This window comes from Pelodiscus sinensis, chromosome 9 (genome assembly GCF_052426305.1).
Source record: "Pelodiscus sinensis isolate ZL-2025 chromosome 9, ASM5242630v1, whole genome shotgun sequence".
Classification (NCBI taxonomy): domain Eukaryota; kingdom Metazoa; phylum Chordata; order Testudines; family Trionychidae; genus Pelodiscus; species Pelodiscus sinensis.
Window position 1 is genome coordinate 56,937,583 of NC_143060.1, and position 19,629 is coordinate 56,957,211.

A 19,629-nucleotide genomic window follows, 5' to 3' on the forward strand; every position below is an offset into this window, starting at 1 on the left:
GACCCAATACTGTCTAGACCATCCCTGATAGACATTTATCTAACCTACTCTTAAATATCTCCAGAGTAACTTCTCGTGTCTTGCTCACAACACACCTGTTATTGCATCCTAGAATCATGTTTGCTTTTTTGCAGCAGCGTCACACTGTTGACTCATATTTAGCTTGTGGTTCACTATAACCCCTAGATCCCTTTCTGCAGTACAACTTGCTAGACAGTCGCTTCCCATTCTGTATGTGTGAAACTGATTGTTCCTTCCTAAGTGGAGCACTTTACATTTGTCCTTATTAAACTTCATCCTGTTTACCTTAGACCATTTCTCCAATTTGTCCAGATCATTTTGAATTATGACCCTATCCTCCAAAGCAGTTACAGCCCCTCCCAGCTTGGTATCATCTGCAAACTTAATAAGCGTACTCTCTATGCCAATATCTAAATCGTTGATGAAGATATTGAATAGAACCAGTCCCAAAACAGTCCTCTGTGGAACCCCACTTGTTATACCTTTCCATCAGGATTGTGAACCATTAATAATTAGTTTCTGAGAATGGTTATTCAGCCAGTTACGCACCCACCTTATAGTAGCCCCATCTAAGTTGTTTTTGCCTATTTTATTGATAAGAATATCATGCGAGACCGTATCAAATGCCTTACTAAAGTTTAGGTATACCACATCTACCGCTTTTCCCTTATCCACAAGACTCGTTATCCTATCAAAGAAAGCTATCCGATTAGTTTGACATGATTTGTTCTTTATAAATCCATGTAGGCTGTTCCCTATCACCTTATTATCTTCCAAGTGTTTGCAGACGATTTCCTTAATTACTTTCTCCATTATCTTTCCTGGCACAGAAGTTAAACTGACTAGTCTGTAGTTTCCTGGGTTGTTTTTATTTCCCTTTTTATAGATGGGCACTATATTTGCCCTTTTCCAATCTTCTGGAATCTCTCCTGTCTTCCATGATTTTCCACAGATGATAACTAAAGGCTCAGATACCACCTCTATCAGCTCCTTGGCTACGTCTACATTGGCCCCTTCTCCGGAAGAGGCATGTTAATTTCCAACTTCAGAATAAGGAAATCCACGGTGGATTTAAATATCCCCCGCGGGATTTAAATAAACATGTCCGCCGCTTTTTTTCCGGCTTGGGAAAAAGCTGGAAAAAAGCGTCTAGACTGGCGCGATCCTCCGGAATAAAGCCCTTTTCCGGAGGATCTCTTATTCCTACTTTCCCTATTCTGAAGTTGGAAATTAACATGCCTCTTCCGGAGAAGGGGCCAATGTAGACGTAGCCCTTGAGTATTCTAGGATGCATTTCATCAGGCCCTGGTGACTTGCAGACATCTAACTTTTCTAAGTGGTTTTTAACTAGTTCTTTTTTTATTTTGTCTTCTAACCCTACTCACTAACTCACAGTTTACAATGTCTAAGGTTTAATGATAAATGTAGGAAAACATATGCACTCTTAGAAGCTGTGTGCGACTGTTGACCTGGCTTGAGCAGAATTATAACAAACTTCACTTACAGAGTTCTTCACTTCTTTATACAGCTGAATATTTACATTTATTGTCTGAACTTAGCTTAATTTTTGAACTGATGTGAAGTTAACTGAAGTGCTTATTTATGTTATGAAATGATTCTGCTAACTAGCTATGGAAAGGATTTCAGCAAAGAAATAAGTTTGAAATAAAATTCCTGTGTGAAATCCACAGTTATTACTTGGTTCACAAAAATAAAAATAATTGTAATATATACTACACTGACATTACCCATTGAGATTTTTTGCTTTAATGCAACTGATTCATATTACCCAGTATCCTGAGATTCTGGCTTCATTATCCAGATGCTGAACAAACATAGAAGAGAACTACCTTGAAGAGGGCATATTTTAATTAGTCACTTATATGTATAAACTTATTCATGCATCTATTGATGCACATTACTCCGGTTAACAAATTTTTCACTTGACCTACAGTTTGAAATTTGTTTGTATAAATATTAATTCTGAGCATCTCTAGACAGACCGTTAGAAAGAAATCTCTGTTCATAGCACACTACAGAATGATTTGACCAGCTCTAAGATGATGATACTAACCTCCTTTGTAAAGGACTTTGAGGTCTATAGAAGAAAAGAACTATAGAAGAGCTAGATATGATCCTTTTGAGCTTTTACTAAGGCTATATTTGTAGGATTATGAAGATGAGGAAGAGGAGGATGACGATGATGATGAAGATACAGGAATGGGGGATGAAGGTGATGACAGTAATGAAGGAACTGGCAGTGCTGATGGCAATGATGGATATGAAGCAGATGATGCTGAGGTAACGATTGTAGGTATATGAGAATCTCCTGAGGATTTCACAGCTTGTTCCTACTGTAATCCACATGTTGAGAAAAGAAAACCTTAAAAGACAATCCAAGTACATTGAATTTTATACTTAAGGGTGATAAATATAGTTCATGTTGAAACTGGTTTTCTTTGAGTAAAAACTCTCCACATTGTCTTAACCCCAAGCTTATACTCTGTGAGAGTGTACTCACATAGGCTATGTCTAGACTACAAATATAAATTGGAAAAGAAATGCCATTTGCAGTGCCCAAATTGCATATTTTTTCCAATTTACTTCCAAAAGAGGCTTTTCCAAAATTTGGCCCATCTACATGGGGCCAAATTTCGGGGGGAAAACCCTCTTTCAGAACATCCCTTTTTCCTCATAAAATGAGGCTTACAGGCATGCCAACAAAATGCATCCATTTTTTCAACTTTTTTTGGAAAAGCAGATGCATTCCTTGGACAAGGAAGAACCATTCCGGGATACCTCCAGCACTTTATTGATCTTGTTGAGATTTTGGAATAAATGTATTTTGCACTGGATGTTTTATGTTTTTTTTTTTTTTAGGGTGCTGATGGAACAGATCCTTGTACCGAAACTGAAGAGAGCATGGGAGGAGGAGAAAGCAACCAGAGAGCAGCAGACTCCCAAAACAGTGGTATAACTAATCTTGGCTTTCTCCAAAGTCTTGGCTTGTGGAAGGGGTCATGTGCAAACCTTTGAGTTCTTCTATTAAAACATGTATTGCAAATTTAAAAATTAGGTGGTTTACAGGAGCACACTTTGGGATGTGCTTCAGTTAAATTCCATAAACTAATTAGAACTGGGTGTATTCTGTATCTCTATAGAAAACATTAGGGGCGTGTCTAGAGTACAGGGTTTTGTCGACAAAAGTGGACTTTTGTCGACAAAACTATACCTGCGTCCACACTGCCTTTGAGTTATGTCGACATAATGTTGACAAAACTCAGCAGTTCTGTCGACGTATGTAAACCTCATTCTACGAAGAATAACACCTTTTGTTGACAGAGTTCTGTCGATAGAAGGCATTATTGCATCTGCACTGTCCTTTGTGTCCACACTGTTATGTCGACAAAGCGGCTTGCTTTGTCAACAGAACTGGATGTAGTCTAGACACTCTTTGTTGACAGAAGTTTTGTCGACAGTATCTGTCGACAAAACTTCTGTTGACAAAACCCTGTTGACAAAACCCTGTAGTCTAGACGTACCCTAGCTGTTGCAAAAAGTGTTGTTGATGAATCAGTAGATGATTCTCTTCCCTCTGAGTCATTGCTGAACAGTTGCTTGTCATGGTGCTAATGGGTTCTTTATCTAGTAGACATGTGGCCTTTCAAATGAGTTTTTAAATCTAGGGCTCCAGGCGCACCATTCAAGTGTCCCTGTTAGTTGCTGCTTTTTTGCAAATGTAGAAATGTCTGTTTTAGCATGTTCACCTGATGTTCAGTTTTGGTATCTCTTCTGAAAGTTTTTATTACAGTTTCATCTTAAATGCCTCGAGCTTCTTCAGAATTGATGCTATTTGGGTAGTGGCTGCAGTGATTCTGTACAGTGTATATCAATTTTATAAAGTTCTCATAATTCTGTCATTGCAGCTAATGACCATAAATTTAAAAATATACTTTCTGAATAACTTTGGTCATAGATTTGTGGAGTACAGTGTTTTTATTGCATTATATTTCTTTGCGTTTTAGGTGAAGGAAATACAAGTGCTGCAGAGTCAACCTTCTCCCATGAAAGTTCAAGAGAACAGCAGCCAACATCTGCTTCAGAAAGGCAGGCTTCTCGGCATCCTCAGTCACCGCGCAGACCACCGCATCCTCTACCCCCACGATTGACTATTCATGCTCCACCCCAGGAACTGGGACCACCCGTTCAGGTAGGAAGTCACTCAACGCTTTAGAAAATGAAGGAAAATAATTCACTCTGTAGCTTTTGGCAAATAAGGTTTTAGTCCTGTGTATTTGATCAAACTGTTATTTTTATATGGTGTCTTACAAAATGGAAACATGCAGATATTAATTAAAACAGCTGAGCAAATTAACTTAAATTTCTCATCTCTTGAAATATGACAGTGATTTTATTTGCTGGCTACACAAGTGAAATGACCATTAAAAGCATTAAGGCAATTATGGTGGGTGTATGTCTTGAAATGATTATACCAACACTCTTTTAGTTAATGTTTGTATTTCCATTCTAAAAGCAGGAATTTTTTGAGCAAGCTATAATTCAGTAGGATTTGGCTCGGGTTTTTATTAAGTATTCTTTGCCCAGATGCAACTGTGGCATAAGAAAATTTCTCAACCAACCTTTTTTTTTCCTGCAGTTTCAGGGGGTAGCTGAGTTAGTCTGTTACAGGAAAAAGAACAACAAATGGTCTGGTAGCACTTTATAGACTAACAAAACATGTCGATAGTATCATGAGCTTTCGTGGCACAGCCCACTTCTTCAGATGACTGAAGTTATGATTTTGGGATGTGTACACCCGAAATAAATAGGAGGGGGGAAGGAAGAAGAAGGGAGCGGGGTGGCAGACAGAGCATCAGTAAGTATCTGAAGATTGGATAGTTAAACTGAAGCAGATAAAAATCAAAGTCAATAGATAGACTCCCATGTCAGGAAGGATACAACTCAGAGAGCTGTTTGCACCTTCAATGGTTGTTATATTGGCAGTGTCCCAACAAACTTTCATCACGATTGAGTCCATTACCGTGTGAATTGAATTTGAGGATGAACTCTAATTCCAATGCTTCCCTGTGGCGCTCTGGCTTGTAGAACTGGTTTGTGACAAGACAGCTACTTGGAGATCTTTCAGGGTGTGATTTGGAAGGTTGAAGTGCTCTCCAATAGGTTTCTGTATGTTTCCTTTGCACTGATTCTTTCCCGCAGAGACTGTCCAGTTTGTCCAATATATATATATATAGCAGTGGGACGTTGCTGGCATTTGATGGCATAGATCAGATTGCTGGATGTGCAGGTTTTTTTCTGAATGCCTGAAGTATGAGCTACATATATCTTAAGATTGTACAGAATTTTAAGCTTTCATTTAAAAAGAAGTCTTACCCTTATGGTTGCAAAAAGAAGCCTGATTGTGAGCTGTTGCCCCCTTGTTCTCAAAGGAGTACACTGTTCCACTTTATTTCTATGGGGTATTTATCTTGGAACCCTTATGATAGGTTACATGTCAACATTATTTACTCTATTCCACTTCACTAGAAGCTTCAGGTAACATGCTTATCTTTCATGATCTGACAGTGGATAAGGAAGATTGTGGCTGCAGTTACCCAGTATATTTTCAAAAGGATACTGCTACAAAAAGGAGCCCTGCAGTTTCACAGGATCTCTCCATGACTTTCAGTGCATGAAGTGAGGAAAATGTTGCAGCTAGTGAGGACAGAAGACAGTGTTCCCTGCACTTTGTCCTCTCTTGAAGATCAGGGTTCTTTTCCTCAGTGTAGTCTATTGGGGAGTTGAATTGAAAGCACAAATTGCAGAGGGGGAAGAGGAACAAGGACTGATAACAATCCTTTCCAAATTTTAAATCATCTCTGTCCCAAGAAAGAACAGATAGAAAAGAAGAAATAAACGGAGAAAAAACACAAGTGCAGGGAAAAAAAAAAGGTTATCACAAGGAATGATGTGGCACAAGGAATAAGGCGTAAATTTTCAATGGCAAAAGTAATTCATCCTTGAAACCATTTACCAAGGGTTATAGTGGTGTCTCCATCACTGGCAACTTTTAAATTGAGATTGAATTTTTTAAAAATATACTGTAGGGATTATTTTGGAAAAATTCTGTGGCCTGTGTAATACAGGGCAGATAGATGATCCTAATGGTCCTTTCTGTCCTTGAAATCCGTGAATTTGTATGGTGTTTTGAATACTTGATTACATCGTGCAATCTTGAATGCAGTTGTCAATAGGCAACTCAGTCTGTCTTAGTTAGATGTCCTTGAGAGTTGGGCTGCATTGCTGCTTAATTTGAGAATTTAAATGCTGAGCTGAGCTTGCTTCCTTCACAGTGAAAGCACTGAGAGAGTGTTGAAGAATGGGTGCCAGAAAAGTTGACTGTTCTATGCTCAGAACTTGATTTTTTTTTAAAAAGGAAAATATTAAACTGACTTAGTTTTATCTTAAGCACAATTATAATTGTTCATACATTTTTCACTTAGTTTGTGTTCTTTAAAGAGATTATATTATGAATTTTGTTTGTTTTTAAAAAGGCTTTGAAGTGCACTGAAGTGCACACAAAAAACCCTTTGAGCACTTTACAGTAAATACTAAGTAATTGAACTATTTATTTAAACTAAAATTATGTCTTGTGAAAATGATTTAAATGCCATTGAACTGCGGTGAGTTCACACACTCACTATAAAGCCACTCCCTGACTTACGAACACACCGACTTACGACCATCCGTACTGACGACCAACCTCCCATTAACCCCATTATAATATTTTTTAGTTGAAAACCATGTACGTCAAGTTTTTCAGACACCCTTAAACGTGCTACCCGCGCTATTTCTGACTTACAACCAAATCGAGTTACGACCAGGTGTTCGGAACATAACCTGTTTGTAAGTCGGGTACTGCCTGTATCATGTTTACTTAGAAAAAGTTCTTCTAGCAGGGTGGACAGTAAACAGCCTGTGCACCAGGACACTACTTCCTGCAGCTCCCATTGGCCGGGAATGGCGATCTGCGGCCAACGGGAGCTGCAAGCACTCATTCCTGGAAACGCGCAGGTAACTAAAGCGTCTGGCAGCCTGCCGTGGGGTGAACTCTGGCAAACAACATGTAGCCTGTGGGCAGCTTATTGCCCACCACTGTCCTATATTAATTCCCCCTCCCTCTTTTTTTTTTTAAGTGTAACATTGCCCTGTTTTATGAAATAGTCACTTCCACCTCACTTGGGTTGTTTTACTATAGGAATAAAGTGCATGATAAAATCTCTGAAATATGGTTTTCACCAATAAGCAAAAAGTTGCTAGCTGGTTTTAATCAAATCATGCTTTTGGTAGAAAGCCAAAATAATTTATTTATCTACCTTTTATCACTAAACTTTATTCCTGAAGATATTTGCATGCTGCTAGAATCCCCAGGAAACATTTATACTACTTTATTCCTCCTTTTACCATAAAGAGAATCCAGATGACTCGGAGGCAGTCAGTGGGACGTGGGCTTCAACTAACTCCTGGTATAGGGGGCATGGTAAGTAAATGGCAGTCTGCTCCTAAAAACCTTGATTGAGAGCACTGTGAACCTTGTAATCTTATAACACTACCAGAGCAGTCAAGAATTCCTCGAGTGTGTGTAACCTTGCAGATACGTTTAATCAAGCTGTGGTTTTCATATTAATGGGACTTGAATCCCTTAACTTAGTTGAAATGTGACTACGAGAAAAGTAAGAGTTAGGTATAAGATGAAGGTAAAGCCCTTAATAATCTAGATTAGTTTAGACCAGGATTGGGGATTCTTTTGGGTCAGGAGCTGCTGACCCACAGAAAAATCATTTGCGGGCTACACAGAAGTGAGAAACAAAATATGAACAAACCCTCACGGACGTGGCCCCTGACTGAGAAGGAGAAAGACACTCCGTACATTCCCCCTTGCACACCAGAGCCCAGGGGGGCCCAGGCTAGTAGATTTTGTGTGTTCCAGTCCCACAGCGGGGCAGGAGGGAGCTGGAGCACCAGCACAGGCTCCCAAATGCTACAGGGAAACCCGGAGCTTTGGGGGCCAGATCCAAGCAAGCTGGAAGCCACATCTTGCCCCCAGGCCTGAGGTTTCTCCGCCCCTGGTTTAGACGACAACAAATATTTATTACAATTTTTAAATCAATTTTTTAAAATACATATTCAGTGCATTTTTATTTTGATATTGGTTTCCATCTCACTGTTGAACAGACAAATAGTGGTTAAAGCGGATATGTCTATTATGTTGGGAGGGGACAACTTTGTAGATCAGTTTTATTTAGAACCGTACAGAGTAGGACTAATGAATATATTTTAGCTTCTAATTGTAATATTTTTTCCAGCAGCAACACTTCTTTGATGATGAGGACAGGACAGTTCCTAGCACCCCAACTCTAGTGGTGCCACATCGTACAGATGGATTTGCAGAAGCAATTCAGTATGTAGAAATCATAATAAATGCAAGCTGTATCATATGTTTCCCTTTTACTAACAGTTGAATGATTCTTTGCTTAAAGGTAAATGCAAATAAAATGATTTGGTGATTAGGTAGTAAGATATTATAACATTCCATCCAATAGATGGTTAAAGGAAAAGGCCACAAATATTGAATTGTTTGAACCATACATCATAAAACTGAGTTCAGAGAAGTAAGCTTCTGGTCATATTCCAATCTATAATGTCATGTATTTGTTTAAAAAGTAGTACAGTTAAAATTACTAGGGCAACAGTGGGTTACCATGATACTTTCAGCTTCTCTTTTGCAGATGCTCATTAATGCTATATATGACAAAAGCATGTTTTCTCCGTATTGACTAAGAATATCAGTTAAAAAACACAAGCAAGCTGTTATGAAGAATCAGTTGCTCGTCGCAACTTTGGGTAGAGGAGAGTTGATGACATGCTCAGCAGGCCACTTAGCTCCTATAATGTCACACATCAAATTTTTATTTAAACTTTACAGTATTCACTTTAAAGCATTATTATTTTCTTACTAGAGGAGTATTTGTAAACATATAGTTTTGATGCAAATATAATGGGGTAACTGATTACTTTGGAAAATGCTGATAACATTAAGCAATACCTGTTTAGCTACTAATCTTATTTGTATCATAGATATGTTTCCCTTATTCAATTATAACAACTTCATTATTATTTTTAGTTTATTAAACAGTTTATACAGCACATTCTGTATCTTTATAGTTCCCCCCAGGTAGCTGGAGTTCCTAGATTCAGGTTTGGACCTCCAGAAGATATGCCACAGACTAGTTCCAGCCACTCCGATCTTGGCCAGCTTGCATCACAAGGAGGTAAATATGTGTAATACCTTTGTTTTATATTTGTTAGAAAAGTATATTCAAAGGAAACAACTCCTTGTCTGTGCCTCTTTATGGTTGTAGGAAGGCTAGAAGGATGGAGGCAACGATGTTTTGTTCATCTTGTGCTAATAGCTTTGTTGTTTGTAACTAAATGTTGCTTAATGTAAGCATGGTTTACTGTTTAAGCTTGGAAAGATTAGATTTTTATGGGTAAATGTAGGTAAAAGTCAGTTTCACCTTACATACACAAACCAAGAGAAAAAATTAATTGATAACTGAAATTTGAGATAAAGTAAGGAAAACTCTGCTTGAGAATTTAGTTTTGAAGATACTTGCTTTGTATATTTTTGATGTGATTATGACAACTTTTTGTGTTTTAAGGTTTATAAAACTTTAATTTTTCTGAATCTTAACATCTATCATTAAATAATTGGTTTCTCCCCTCTCTCCATAACTTCCAACAACTGTGAAAATATAAATTCATATAAATAAAAAATTGCTTCAGTATACATGAAAAATTATTAATCCTGCTAAGCATATGCTTTTAACCATATAGAATAGCATGTACAAATATGAGGAAAACTAAGACTGATGCTGTGAAGCAAGCAACTTGTTGAACCATTGTGTTGTGTGTCAGAATCTGGGTGATCTTACATGAGAAGTTGAAATTTAATATCACTCAAGCAAAATGAAAACATAAAAAATAACAGAAGCTTTTAGATTGTACACCATATAGTATCTCTGGCATGTCTTCATGTGTGGCTCTGTTCATCTTTTTCACCTATGGTTTAGGTGTGTGAAGATCTAATCTATTTAGTAAATAGCCTCAATATCCCACAAGAAAACTCTTGTTACTATCACTCTGTTACTATCACTCTCTTGTGTGTATTGCTATTATTTAGGCCTTCCATGTATAACATAGGAAACATAATCTGTTGCAGAGACCAAATCTCTATTCCTTTATCTCACGCTTATCTATTTTTCAGTTGGATTATTCCATGAGTCTGCTTCCTCAAGGGATACTGTTAACCTGTGCTCTAATTTCATTATTGCTAAAATTATGTAAATAGGGCTGGCATTGAGTTCTTGAAGGTAGCTAGATCAAGATGAGCTTGCATCTGTAATGTAGTATGATAGCAGAGAAATGGCCACTGAAAATGCTTTCAGTTCCTCTGAGCTTGAATTTCAGGACATCCAACATCAGTGTGTTCCTTTGATCACAGTACAGAGGAGAAAAAGTAGCCCCTACCCACAATAATGGTGGGCAGGCAATTGCACGTTCTTATCCTTCCTGCTGTTCTGCAGGAAGCAGTCTCCCTTCTTTTCCTGGCAGCAAAGAAGAAACTGTAAGAGATTTGCTAAGCTACTCCCTGAAGGGCTGACACTCAGCAAAATAGTGAATTGAGATGCCTCAGAAAAGCAAAACAGAGAGAAGATCTAAAATGGAGGGGACTCCTGTTTTGTTAAGAAGTATTGTACCATGATTAAGATATGCAGTGGCTTTGTAAAGTGAGAAATTGCTAGCAGATTGCGTGTTTTGTAGCTTGTGTAGGGTAAAGCAAGTGCTCCCTGCATTCCTCCAATCATCCTATAAGCCCCATGTTCCACTGTCCCATCTCTTTTTTCAAGGCGTCCCTGCTATTTCTGCACTCTTTTCGTACCATATGTTCTATATATCCTTTTTCTCCCATACCAGACTCTTCCTTTCTCCTCTCTAGCAACTTCTCTATGTGCACTCCCATTCTTACTTTCCCCACACTCCGTTCTCTAATAGAAGACCTGTGTGCACCACACCCATACTAGGATCCCATAGTACAGGCATGTCCAAAATCCGGCCTGCGGGCCAATTGCGGCCCGTGTTCCAATTTAATACGGCCCCCGCTTCCTCCCCCTCTCCTTCCGGCTGCGCCGCCGCCGCCCATGGCCTCCGCGGTCCTAGAGCATGCCCTGTAGGGCACGTCCGCAGCCTCACTCCCCCGCTCGGCTGCGGGTTCGCCCTTCCCCCAGGCCGCCGTGAGGCTGGCGTGCCCTGTGCTCTCCGCCAGCCTCTGACCCTGCGGGCCCTCCGCCTTGGGGCTGAGAGTGCGGGGACGGCCCTCACGCATGTTCACTTCTTCAAATCTGGCCCTCTTTGAAAAAAGTTTGGACACCCCTGCCATAGTAGGATCCCACGCCTCCCACCTGCCAGGAGTTTTGTGTGCCCAGTCCTGTCTTTCTGTCCCACTTCAGGGTCTCCTTTATACCCTCACCATTGCATAGATTCTGAATACACCCAAATCCCGTTTTCCCCCTTTCATCTCAGTTTTTCTTCTGGTAAGTTCTGTGTCCTCCTGTTCAGTATTCCCCATTTCCTCCCACTCCATTTCCATCATGACAAGATCTGCATATATACCTCTACCCCACCACTATTATTCTTTTCTCTGTCAGGAAGCTCAGTTATTTAATATGTCCACATGTTAAACTGAACTGAGTGGATAAACTGAGATAAGATGGAAATATTGTCGTGCTAGAAGGCCTTCATGGCCCATGTTAAACAGTTGTTTGGTCTTCAGACTATTGCAGAGGTTCTCCAGGTGTCTGGTTGGTGCTAAAGAGTTGACAGGGGCTTCACATAACCTCAGTCTTCACCCTTTGAGTTTTATCCAAAATAAACAGGGTTTTGGCCATTGAAGTCTAGAATATTCCCTGGAATTTTGGAATTGATTGGATTCAGTAGTCAAAAGTTACCTCATTGCATACATTGTAAATTACATCCATTCAAACTCTGAAATGCCATCAAAGTGAGTGTCAGGCCTTTGCAAGGTTCGCAAATGAGACATTTTCATAATTGTCCCAGTGCTTGCCTCTTTTCATAAGTTTCAGTGAAATTATCTCATGTGAAGAACCTGTGTACTTAGCACAATTTTGCTTTATGGGCTCCTTTGCAAGACTCCTCTCTAAAAGAAATGTATCCTGGTTGAAATTCTTTTGCAGTAGTCTGACAGATTTCAGGTAAACAGCAAATATCATGGGATCTTCCAGTGTTCATTTTAAAAGGGCATAACAGTTTAATTGGGATAAAACAAAGCTTATAGGATGGTTTGTAATCGGGCTTTTTTAAAAATAAAATAATATAATTAAAAAATATTCAGATGGCTTGAAGGCCCAAACTGGTTGTTTTATTAATTATTTAATCCTGTGAAATAATTTTCCCGTTATTGAGTGAGGCATTAATTTTGAAAATAACTTCTTTATTTTAAGCAGCTTAATCTAAATTGCATGTGTTCAGTTAATAGGATATTCACTTACAGGATTGAAAAAAAAATCCTCTACTTCATCAGAGGAAGTATTATTTAGTGGTTAAGGTTAAAGCTCAGGTCAATCATCAGAAGATTTAGGTTTGGATCCTAGCTTTACCGATTCCCTGTTTAATCTTGGACAAGTCATTTAATTCATCTGCATCTTTTTCCCTGTAAAATAGAGATCTTTATTTGAAGTGGGTATGTAGTTTATTTAATTAAAACTGAAGAATTTTGGCTTCAAGGTGCTACCTTTGTGCAAATTAGGTTTACTTTTGAGTAATCTCAATTATTTAGTATTATTGTTTAAATACAAACCAATAAATTACATCAGTTCGTAGGACCATACATAATTACAGGCAGTCCCCGGGTTACGTACAAGATAGGGACTGTAGGTTTGTTCTTAAGTTGAATTTGTATGTAAGTCGGAACTGGCGTCCAGATTCAGCCGCTACTGAAACTGACTGCCAGTTCTGACTTACATACAGATTCAACTTAAGAACCCCAAGTCAGCTGCTGCTGAAACTGATCAGGAGCTGATTCCAGGAAGCCCGGGGCAGAGCAACTGTGCCTCGGGCTTCCTGTAGTCAGCGCTGGTCAGTTTCAGCAACGGCTGACTTGGGGACGTCTGGGGCAGAGCAGCTGGGATGCTGCTGGGTTGCTCCAGTAGCACCGCTCCTCGGCGCTACTGGACCAACCCAGCAGCACCCCAGCTGCTCTGCCCCAGGAGTCCTGATTCAGCCGCTGCTGAAACTGACCAGCAGCAGCTGAATCAGGACGCCTGGGGCAGAGCAGTTGGGGTGCTGCCGGGTTGGTCCAGTAGTGCCCAGAGCGGCGCTGCGGGACCAACCGGCAGCGCCCCAGCTGCTCTGCCCCAGGGTCCACAACAAAAGCCTGGTCTGCTGGGGGGGCACACTAGCTGCGCCCCCCCCCAGCCCCCCCAGCAGACCGGGGACACAGGGAGCAAAGCGGCGGGGGGGGGGAGGGGGGGGGGGGGTGCCTCACCTCTGAGGCTTTGCTCTGGCGTCGGACCGCTTTGCTCCTGGTGCCCCTGGTTTGCTGGAGACGGTCCCCAGCAGACCAGGGGCACCAGGAGCAAACCCGCAGCCGCGGCGGGGTCCCCGCACTGCTGCGGGCTCGCTCGCGGTGTCCCTGGTCTGCTGGAGATGGTCCCCAGCAGACCAGGGGCACCAGGAGCAGCTTTTCTCGCCCCGGAGCTTGAGGTGGCTGACCGCTGCCTGTGAGCTCCGGGGCGAGAAAGCCCCGTTCGTAAGTGCGGATCTGACATAAGTCGGATCCGCGTAAGTCGGGGACTGCCTGTAGTTGGACTTCAGATAATGGTATAATTCCTGTTGTCTAACAGGCATTCACTATACCCATTAATACCAAGAGTTGTGTGTTACAGGTTTAGGAATGTATGAAACACCACTCTTCCTTGCCCATGAAGAAGAATCTGGTGGCCGCAGTGTTCCAACAACTCCACTGCAAGTCGCAGCACCAGGTGAGAATCAGTATGGCAGAATGTAATGAGAATATTAGAAGCTTTGATTCCCAACATAATGGAGAATATTAGTTGTGTGTGTTTTAGTTGCTGTGGTGAAAATATTACTGTAGCCTGAATTCTCCTAGGCTATGTCTAGACTGCAGGCTTCTTTCGAAAGAGGCTCTTTCGAAAGCATCTTTCGAAAGAGCCTCGTTCAAAAGATCGCGTCTAGACTGCAGGCGGATCTTTCGAAAGAGAAATCCGCTTTTTTTCGAAAGAGAGCACCCAGCGAGTCTGGATGCTCTCTTTCGAAGACGGCCTCTTTACATTGAAGAACGCCTTCTTTCGAAAGAGGAACTTTCGAAAGAAGGCGTTCTTCCTCGTGAAACGAGGTTTACCGCCATCGAAAGAAAAGCCGCGTTCTTTCGAAATAATTTCGAAAGAACGCGGCTTGAGTCTGGACGCAGGGGAAGTTTTTTCGGGAAAAGTAGCCTTTTCCCGGAAAAACCCCTGAGTCTGGACACGGCCCTAGTATCCAATATTTTGGGTGTCTTAACTGCTTTTCCTGATTTTTGTTTTTCTAAAGTGACTGTTTTTACTGAAAGTACCACAGCTGATCCTTCAGAGCATGCCTCTCAGTCTGTTCCAATGGTTACAACATCCACTGGAAGTTTATCCACAACTACTGAATCCGGAGTGGGTGATGATGGGGATGAGGTTTTTGTGGAGGCAGAATCTGAAGGGTAAGGTATACTATTCAGTGGATTAAGACTTAATTCTGTATTTGAGATTTAATTTGACATACTTTCATTGCATTTCATCATTTGAGAGTGTCTGTTAAATCTTAGCTCTGTTTGGTTTCTCTATATTAGAACATTGTTCTTCTTGAAAACCATCTCAGTGTGGCTACAGAGAGAATGAACCCATCTGAACTAAAAACTACTTTGTAGTGGAAGATGTTCACAAGCTAATTCACTTGCAGTGGAAAAGTGGAATTTAGACTTTGAATCAAAGTATTTTTCAACATCTGGTACTGATAGTAGGATTTAGAACTTGTAGATGTCACAAAATGACCACAGTTCAGTGTCAATTTCCTTTTTTCCCCTGAACATCTTAATTTGCGGCTTGCAGAAATAACAAAAACAAAATGTAAATTTTTGTAAAGAATATAAGCCAGTGATGAAGCCACTGGGGCTCCACCCGCGAACTCCCTGGCAATCTTTCTACTGCACAAGCTACTTGTGATTTGCATGCTCCAAAAGTGCTAGGAGGGAGAGGACTATTAGGAAATGTGGGGCTCTGGTGCCCCAGTGCGCGAGAGGCACACGGGTGAGGGATTAGCCAAGGGCCATTGGGTTGCAGCCCACTGAGGTGAAGGAAGGCCACTCATGTGACTCACTCACTATTTGTGGTTGCCCATCTGTGATATACACCCTTTCTAGGTACCATGGGTCTGAGTGAGTTTGGTCCATTTTTCTTGATAAATGGATTAATGCAGTGATCTTGAAAGTGGTCTGCTGAGCATTTCAGATTAGGGATGTAAAATCCCGTTTAATCCATTAACTGGTTAAATTTTAACGAATGAACCGCTTAAATGGGAGCGGGTGGGAGTTGTTCTGGCAGGCTGAAGCACCCCTCAGCCTGTGCCACTGGTTAACTGTAACCGGAAAACATCAGTCAGTAAGGTTGATGCTTACCGGTTGACAGCTTAATCAATCACATCCCTTCTTCAGGTAATTTATGCAACTGTTACTGTAACAATGAAGCATCCTTCAGGAATTATTCATTGATAGATTGATCAGACTCCATAGTCCATATTTTTATTTTCCTTACCCGCAGTCATCTGTAATTTGAGGAGCAGAATTAGTGTGTATGTTCTTCCATGGGACATGGTTCACTAAAAAGTACCCCCAAGGAAACTTCATTTTTCTGGTCTTATCTGAAAGGCAGTGGATGAGTAGATAAGTGCAAGAGTAGATTTTTTTTTTTTTTTTTTTTTTACCTTTATTTAAAAAAAAAATCTCTGATTTCTGATACCCTTCACTTTTTTCTGTCTGGTTATGTGTGAAAATACCTATGGTAAAAAAGAATCCATTTCCTTGTTAAATTATATTTGCACTCAGGGTATTTTCTATTTCTCTTTAGGTTTCTGACCATTGTTTAACACCTGAACTTTTATGTTCCAGAATTACTTCAGAAGCTGGTCTAGAGATTGATAGCCAGCAAGAAGAAGAATCTGTTCAAGCGCCTGATGAATCAGACCTTCCTTCTACCAGTCAGGATCCTCCTTCTAGTTCATCAGCAGGTATGGGCTTCATTCCAAACACAGATGTTTTATATGATGCTTACATATCAAGACTTTTCCCAGTGCGGAATACATTGTTGGCAAAGGAGACCAGACTAAGACCAAAGTTCCGTCTAAGCCCCGCAACTGCGTGTCTGCATAACTATTTCTGAGTCCCACTCAGAGGTTCAAAGCTCCCCACAGAGGCAGAGAGCTCAGCTGACCGGCAGGTGAAGAGTGGCAGTAAACAGGAGCTAAATGCTGCCTCTGAACTTAATGATTTTTTAAAATTCTGTGTTACGATTTACCATGTAATAATAAGTATTGCATTAAGGCCAGATTTTTGCTATATGATAGAGTTCTGGCTCTTATGCGTCAGAAGTAGCAAGTACTAGGTGTGATGCTAGTTTTGTAGGATGAAACCATATTTGCAAGCTCTTTGAAACATGCATCTGTCTACAAACCCTGAAGCCACGTGTTAATTCTTCTGGGGCTTTTACTCTTCCTTGAGTGGAAGAAGACTAATTTCCTACCTTTGTACAGCACCTTTGTAGTCACTAAAGGTACCTCACAGCAACCACACACAGTGTCTTGTTTTAATATATTTTCTTCCACACTCATAGACTGCTGCTTAAAATATTTTTAGATGTATACGTATATTGATATAAAGAGACACTCTGTGCTAGTAGCTAGCAAGTCCTTCAGCACACTTGCAGCTTGGGAAGAACCTGTTTCATAAGGCGACGCCTGCTCTTCACAAAGGGATTTTTTTTTTAAGTCTGCTTATGAATGAGTATATATGGTGTATGTATCTCTCTCTCTTTGTGTGGGTGGGGGTGGGTGGGTGTGTGTTTTGTTTGTTTGTACACCTCCATGCACTACTTCAATATTGGTGTTGCACATAAGAAATTTCAACCCGTCCAAAGGGATGTGATGTAAGCAGTGCAGAAGTAAAGGGCAAGATAGTAATCAGAGGCACTAGTAAGGTAACTCAGACATCAACTAGAGCAAGCTGTATTAAAATAAACACTTTAATAAGGTTTTAATTTTGCATTGTCTTTAAATTTCTGTGTATTCGTTGGAGTTTGACATGAAAACATTATAAAGAATACAAATGGAAAGTTACTTTCCTTTTGTATTAGTTGTCAAAATACAGTTACACAATCGTTCATCCGGCCGATGGGGAGGGGGGAGAGACAAAGAAAAACAAACACACTTACTCAGTTTGAGGTTTTATTATTACTTGAGAAGTACATGTTGAACCTTCACAATTTTATTAAAATATGAAAAACAAGCATTGCTGTATGTTAAACTTAAGCAATGGACTCACTAACAATTACAATCATACTGCAATAATAATCTTATACATTCTGGGGGTTTTTTCCCCTCTACAGACACAAGCAGTAATCAACCAAAGCCTTTCCGGCGTGTCAGACTTCAGCCACCAACATTAAGAACTGGTGTCCGTGGTCGTCAGTTTAACAGGCAGAGGGGTAAGTGACTGTCAGTGCTACAATTATGACTCTACGTGTATGTACTTTTTCAATTGACCTCTTAATAATTTTCTTAACCTTTTTAAAACTGGAAATGTATAGTGCACCCGTATGTATATGTGATGATACAGTAAACAATGTAGGGTCTCTGCTCCACAGATATCTATATATATTACTGTATCTAAAACATTTAATTTGGCTGGTAGGTAAAAAGACTTACTTCTTATGTAGCTTATGGCTCTTACAAGAAGATGTATACATTTAAATTTTTTTTTACAATTCTGATATTTAAGATTATTCCTAACACAATTTTCCTATTTTAAATGTAAGATTTTTGTGGAGATGAAGCCTGGAATCATTGCTGCTTTTTAAGAAAATTAAATGATTGAAATTACAGAAGCTTAATATGTTAATATTCTTTAGATAGTGCTTGTTATAGTGATTTTATCTATAACATCCCCCACATAAAAAACCTCCCCAGATTAAAATTTATTCTTCAATATAAATATTAAATAATCTGTGTATACTGGTGCTCGCACTGATATTTCTGTTAACATTCAGATTATGTGGATTTAACCATAAAAATGCTGAATTGGAAGGGATTTCCATGGCAGTCCCAACTATTGTGTGTCAATCAACCAATAGGGAGGCTGTTGAGAAAGGAAGGTAACAGTCTCCACCCATAGTTGAGCATGCTGTAATTGTGGCTCTTCTGGCCCCTGGAATAACAGTCCATTGATGTGTTAGGCCATCACAGAGAAACCAAGATTGGTAGCGGAATACTCCATTGCACACTTACCTCATTACTAAATGAAGTAGCAACTAATAATGTTTGATTATTGGAGCAGGAACAAGTACTTACATTTGCACTTTTCTCTTTCCCTACACAGGTGTAACTCATGCAATGGGAGGCAGAGGAGGCCTAAACAGAGGCAATATTAGTTAAAAGTTCTGTAAAGTAATTGAAGCTGTGTATACAGACTGTCAGATTGGCTATTGTTGCTTTAGTTTAATGATTACAGCGCTAAAAGCAGCATTTTGTACGTAGATTGATGTGTGCACATTTCACTGTCTTTATTAATAAAATTAAACAAACTGTCCAATGATTATGGCTTCTTTCTTTCCACTCCTGTTACACATCTGCTTTTGGACACTTATACCAGTCATTGGATACTGTCTGCCCAGTCTGAGCGGTAACTGATCTTGCTATTCTGCTGGCCACATCCACATTATAGTATTGATCTGCAGTAAGAGAAATGCAGTTGGAGTAGAAATTAGAATTACTGGTACAGGAAGTCTAGTATATGAAAAGTTCTCTGATTAATGAGCTGAGTTAACATCAGATGCCACTTTCCCTCTTCCTTGTCCTTTTGGCATTATATCACATGTAGTTGAGAGAGATGCTTTAATACCTGTTTCCCGACAAAGTATTTCGTTTTGACATTTTCTTTTTTTAGTCACAATTATCAGTCTTGGCCGGCTATGACTGTTTTATTGGTTAGCAACCTGAAAAACTGCTACTTAGTCCCATTGGTCTCCCCTTTTTATAGAGTAGTTTCTTCTTTAAAAAAATTGGCAACTTTGTCAGTCTTTTGGCATATACTAATCTCAAGCTTTCATACTTTTTAGTGTTATACTGTGAGATATGATCTTTTCTGAAACCCAAACACAGCTCATTTAAATACACCCATAAATCCCAGAAGAAATTCTTTATATTCAGTTGTAAAAT

The 19,629-nt window shown here is 39.9% G+C and overlaps 2 protein-coding genes across 4 annotated transcripts in view; one reads left to right on the top strand and one right to left on the bottom strand.

Annotated features, from left to right (window-relative positions):
- TPR (translocated promoter region, nuclear basket protein) overlaps positions 1–19,006 on the top strand; it is a 66,022-nt gene extending 47,016 nt beyond the window's left edge. The window contains exons 41-51 of one of the 2 annotated variants that reach the window (XM_075936750.2): positions 2,191–2,322; positions 2,902–2,992; positions 4,047–4,231; positions 7,493–7,561; positions 8,388–8,482; positions 9,247–9,353; positions 14,046–14,141; positions 14,710–14,866; positions 16,310–16,428; positions 17,802–17,900; positions 18,791–19,006. In XM_075936750.2, coding sequence (XP_075792865.2) covers positions 2,191–2,322; positions 2,902–2,992; positions 4,047–4,231; positions 7,493–7,561; positions 8,388–8,482; positions 9,247–9,353; positions 14,046–14,141; positions 14,710–14,866; positions 16,310–16,428; positions 17,802–17,900; positions 18,791–18,846 — 1,206 coding nt within the window. In that variant the 3' untranslated portion in view covers positions 18,847–19,006. The remainder of the gene's footprint in view (positions 1–2,190; positions 2,323–2,901; positions 2,993–4,046; positions 4,232–7,492; positions 7,562–8,387; positions 8,483–9,246; positions 9,354–14,045; positions 14,142–14,709; positions 14,867–16,309; positions 16,429–17,801; positions 17,901–18,790) is intronic. The other variant, XM_075936751.2, reaches the window with a different exon arrangement.
- Positions 17,628–19,629, bottom strand: part of PRG4 (proteoglycan 4) — a 39,219-nt gene continuing 37,217 nt past the window's right edge. For both annotated transcript variants that reach the window (XM_025181860.3, XM_006110867.5), the window contains one exon: positions 17,628–19,142. In XM_025181860.3, coding sequence (XP_025037645.3) covers positions 19,033–19,142 — 110 coding nt within the window. In that variant the 3' untranslated portion in view covers positions 17,628–19,032. The remainder of the gene's footprint in view (positions 19,143–19,629) is intronic.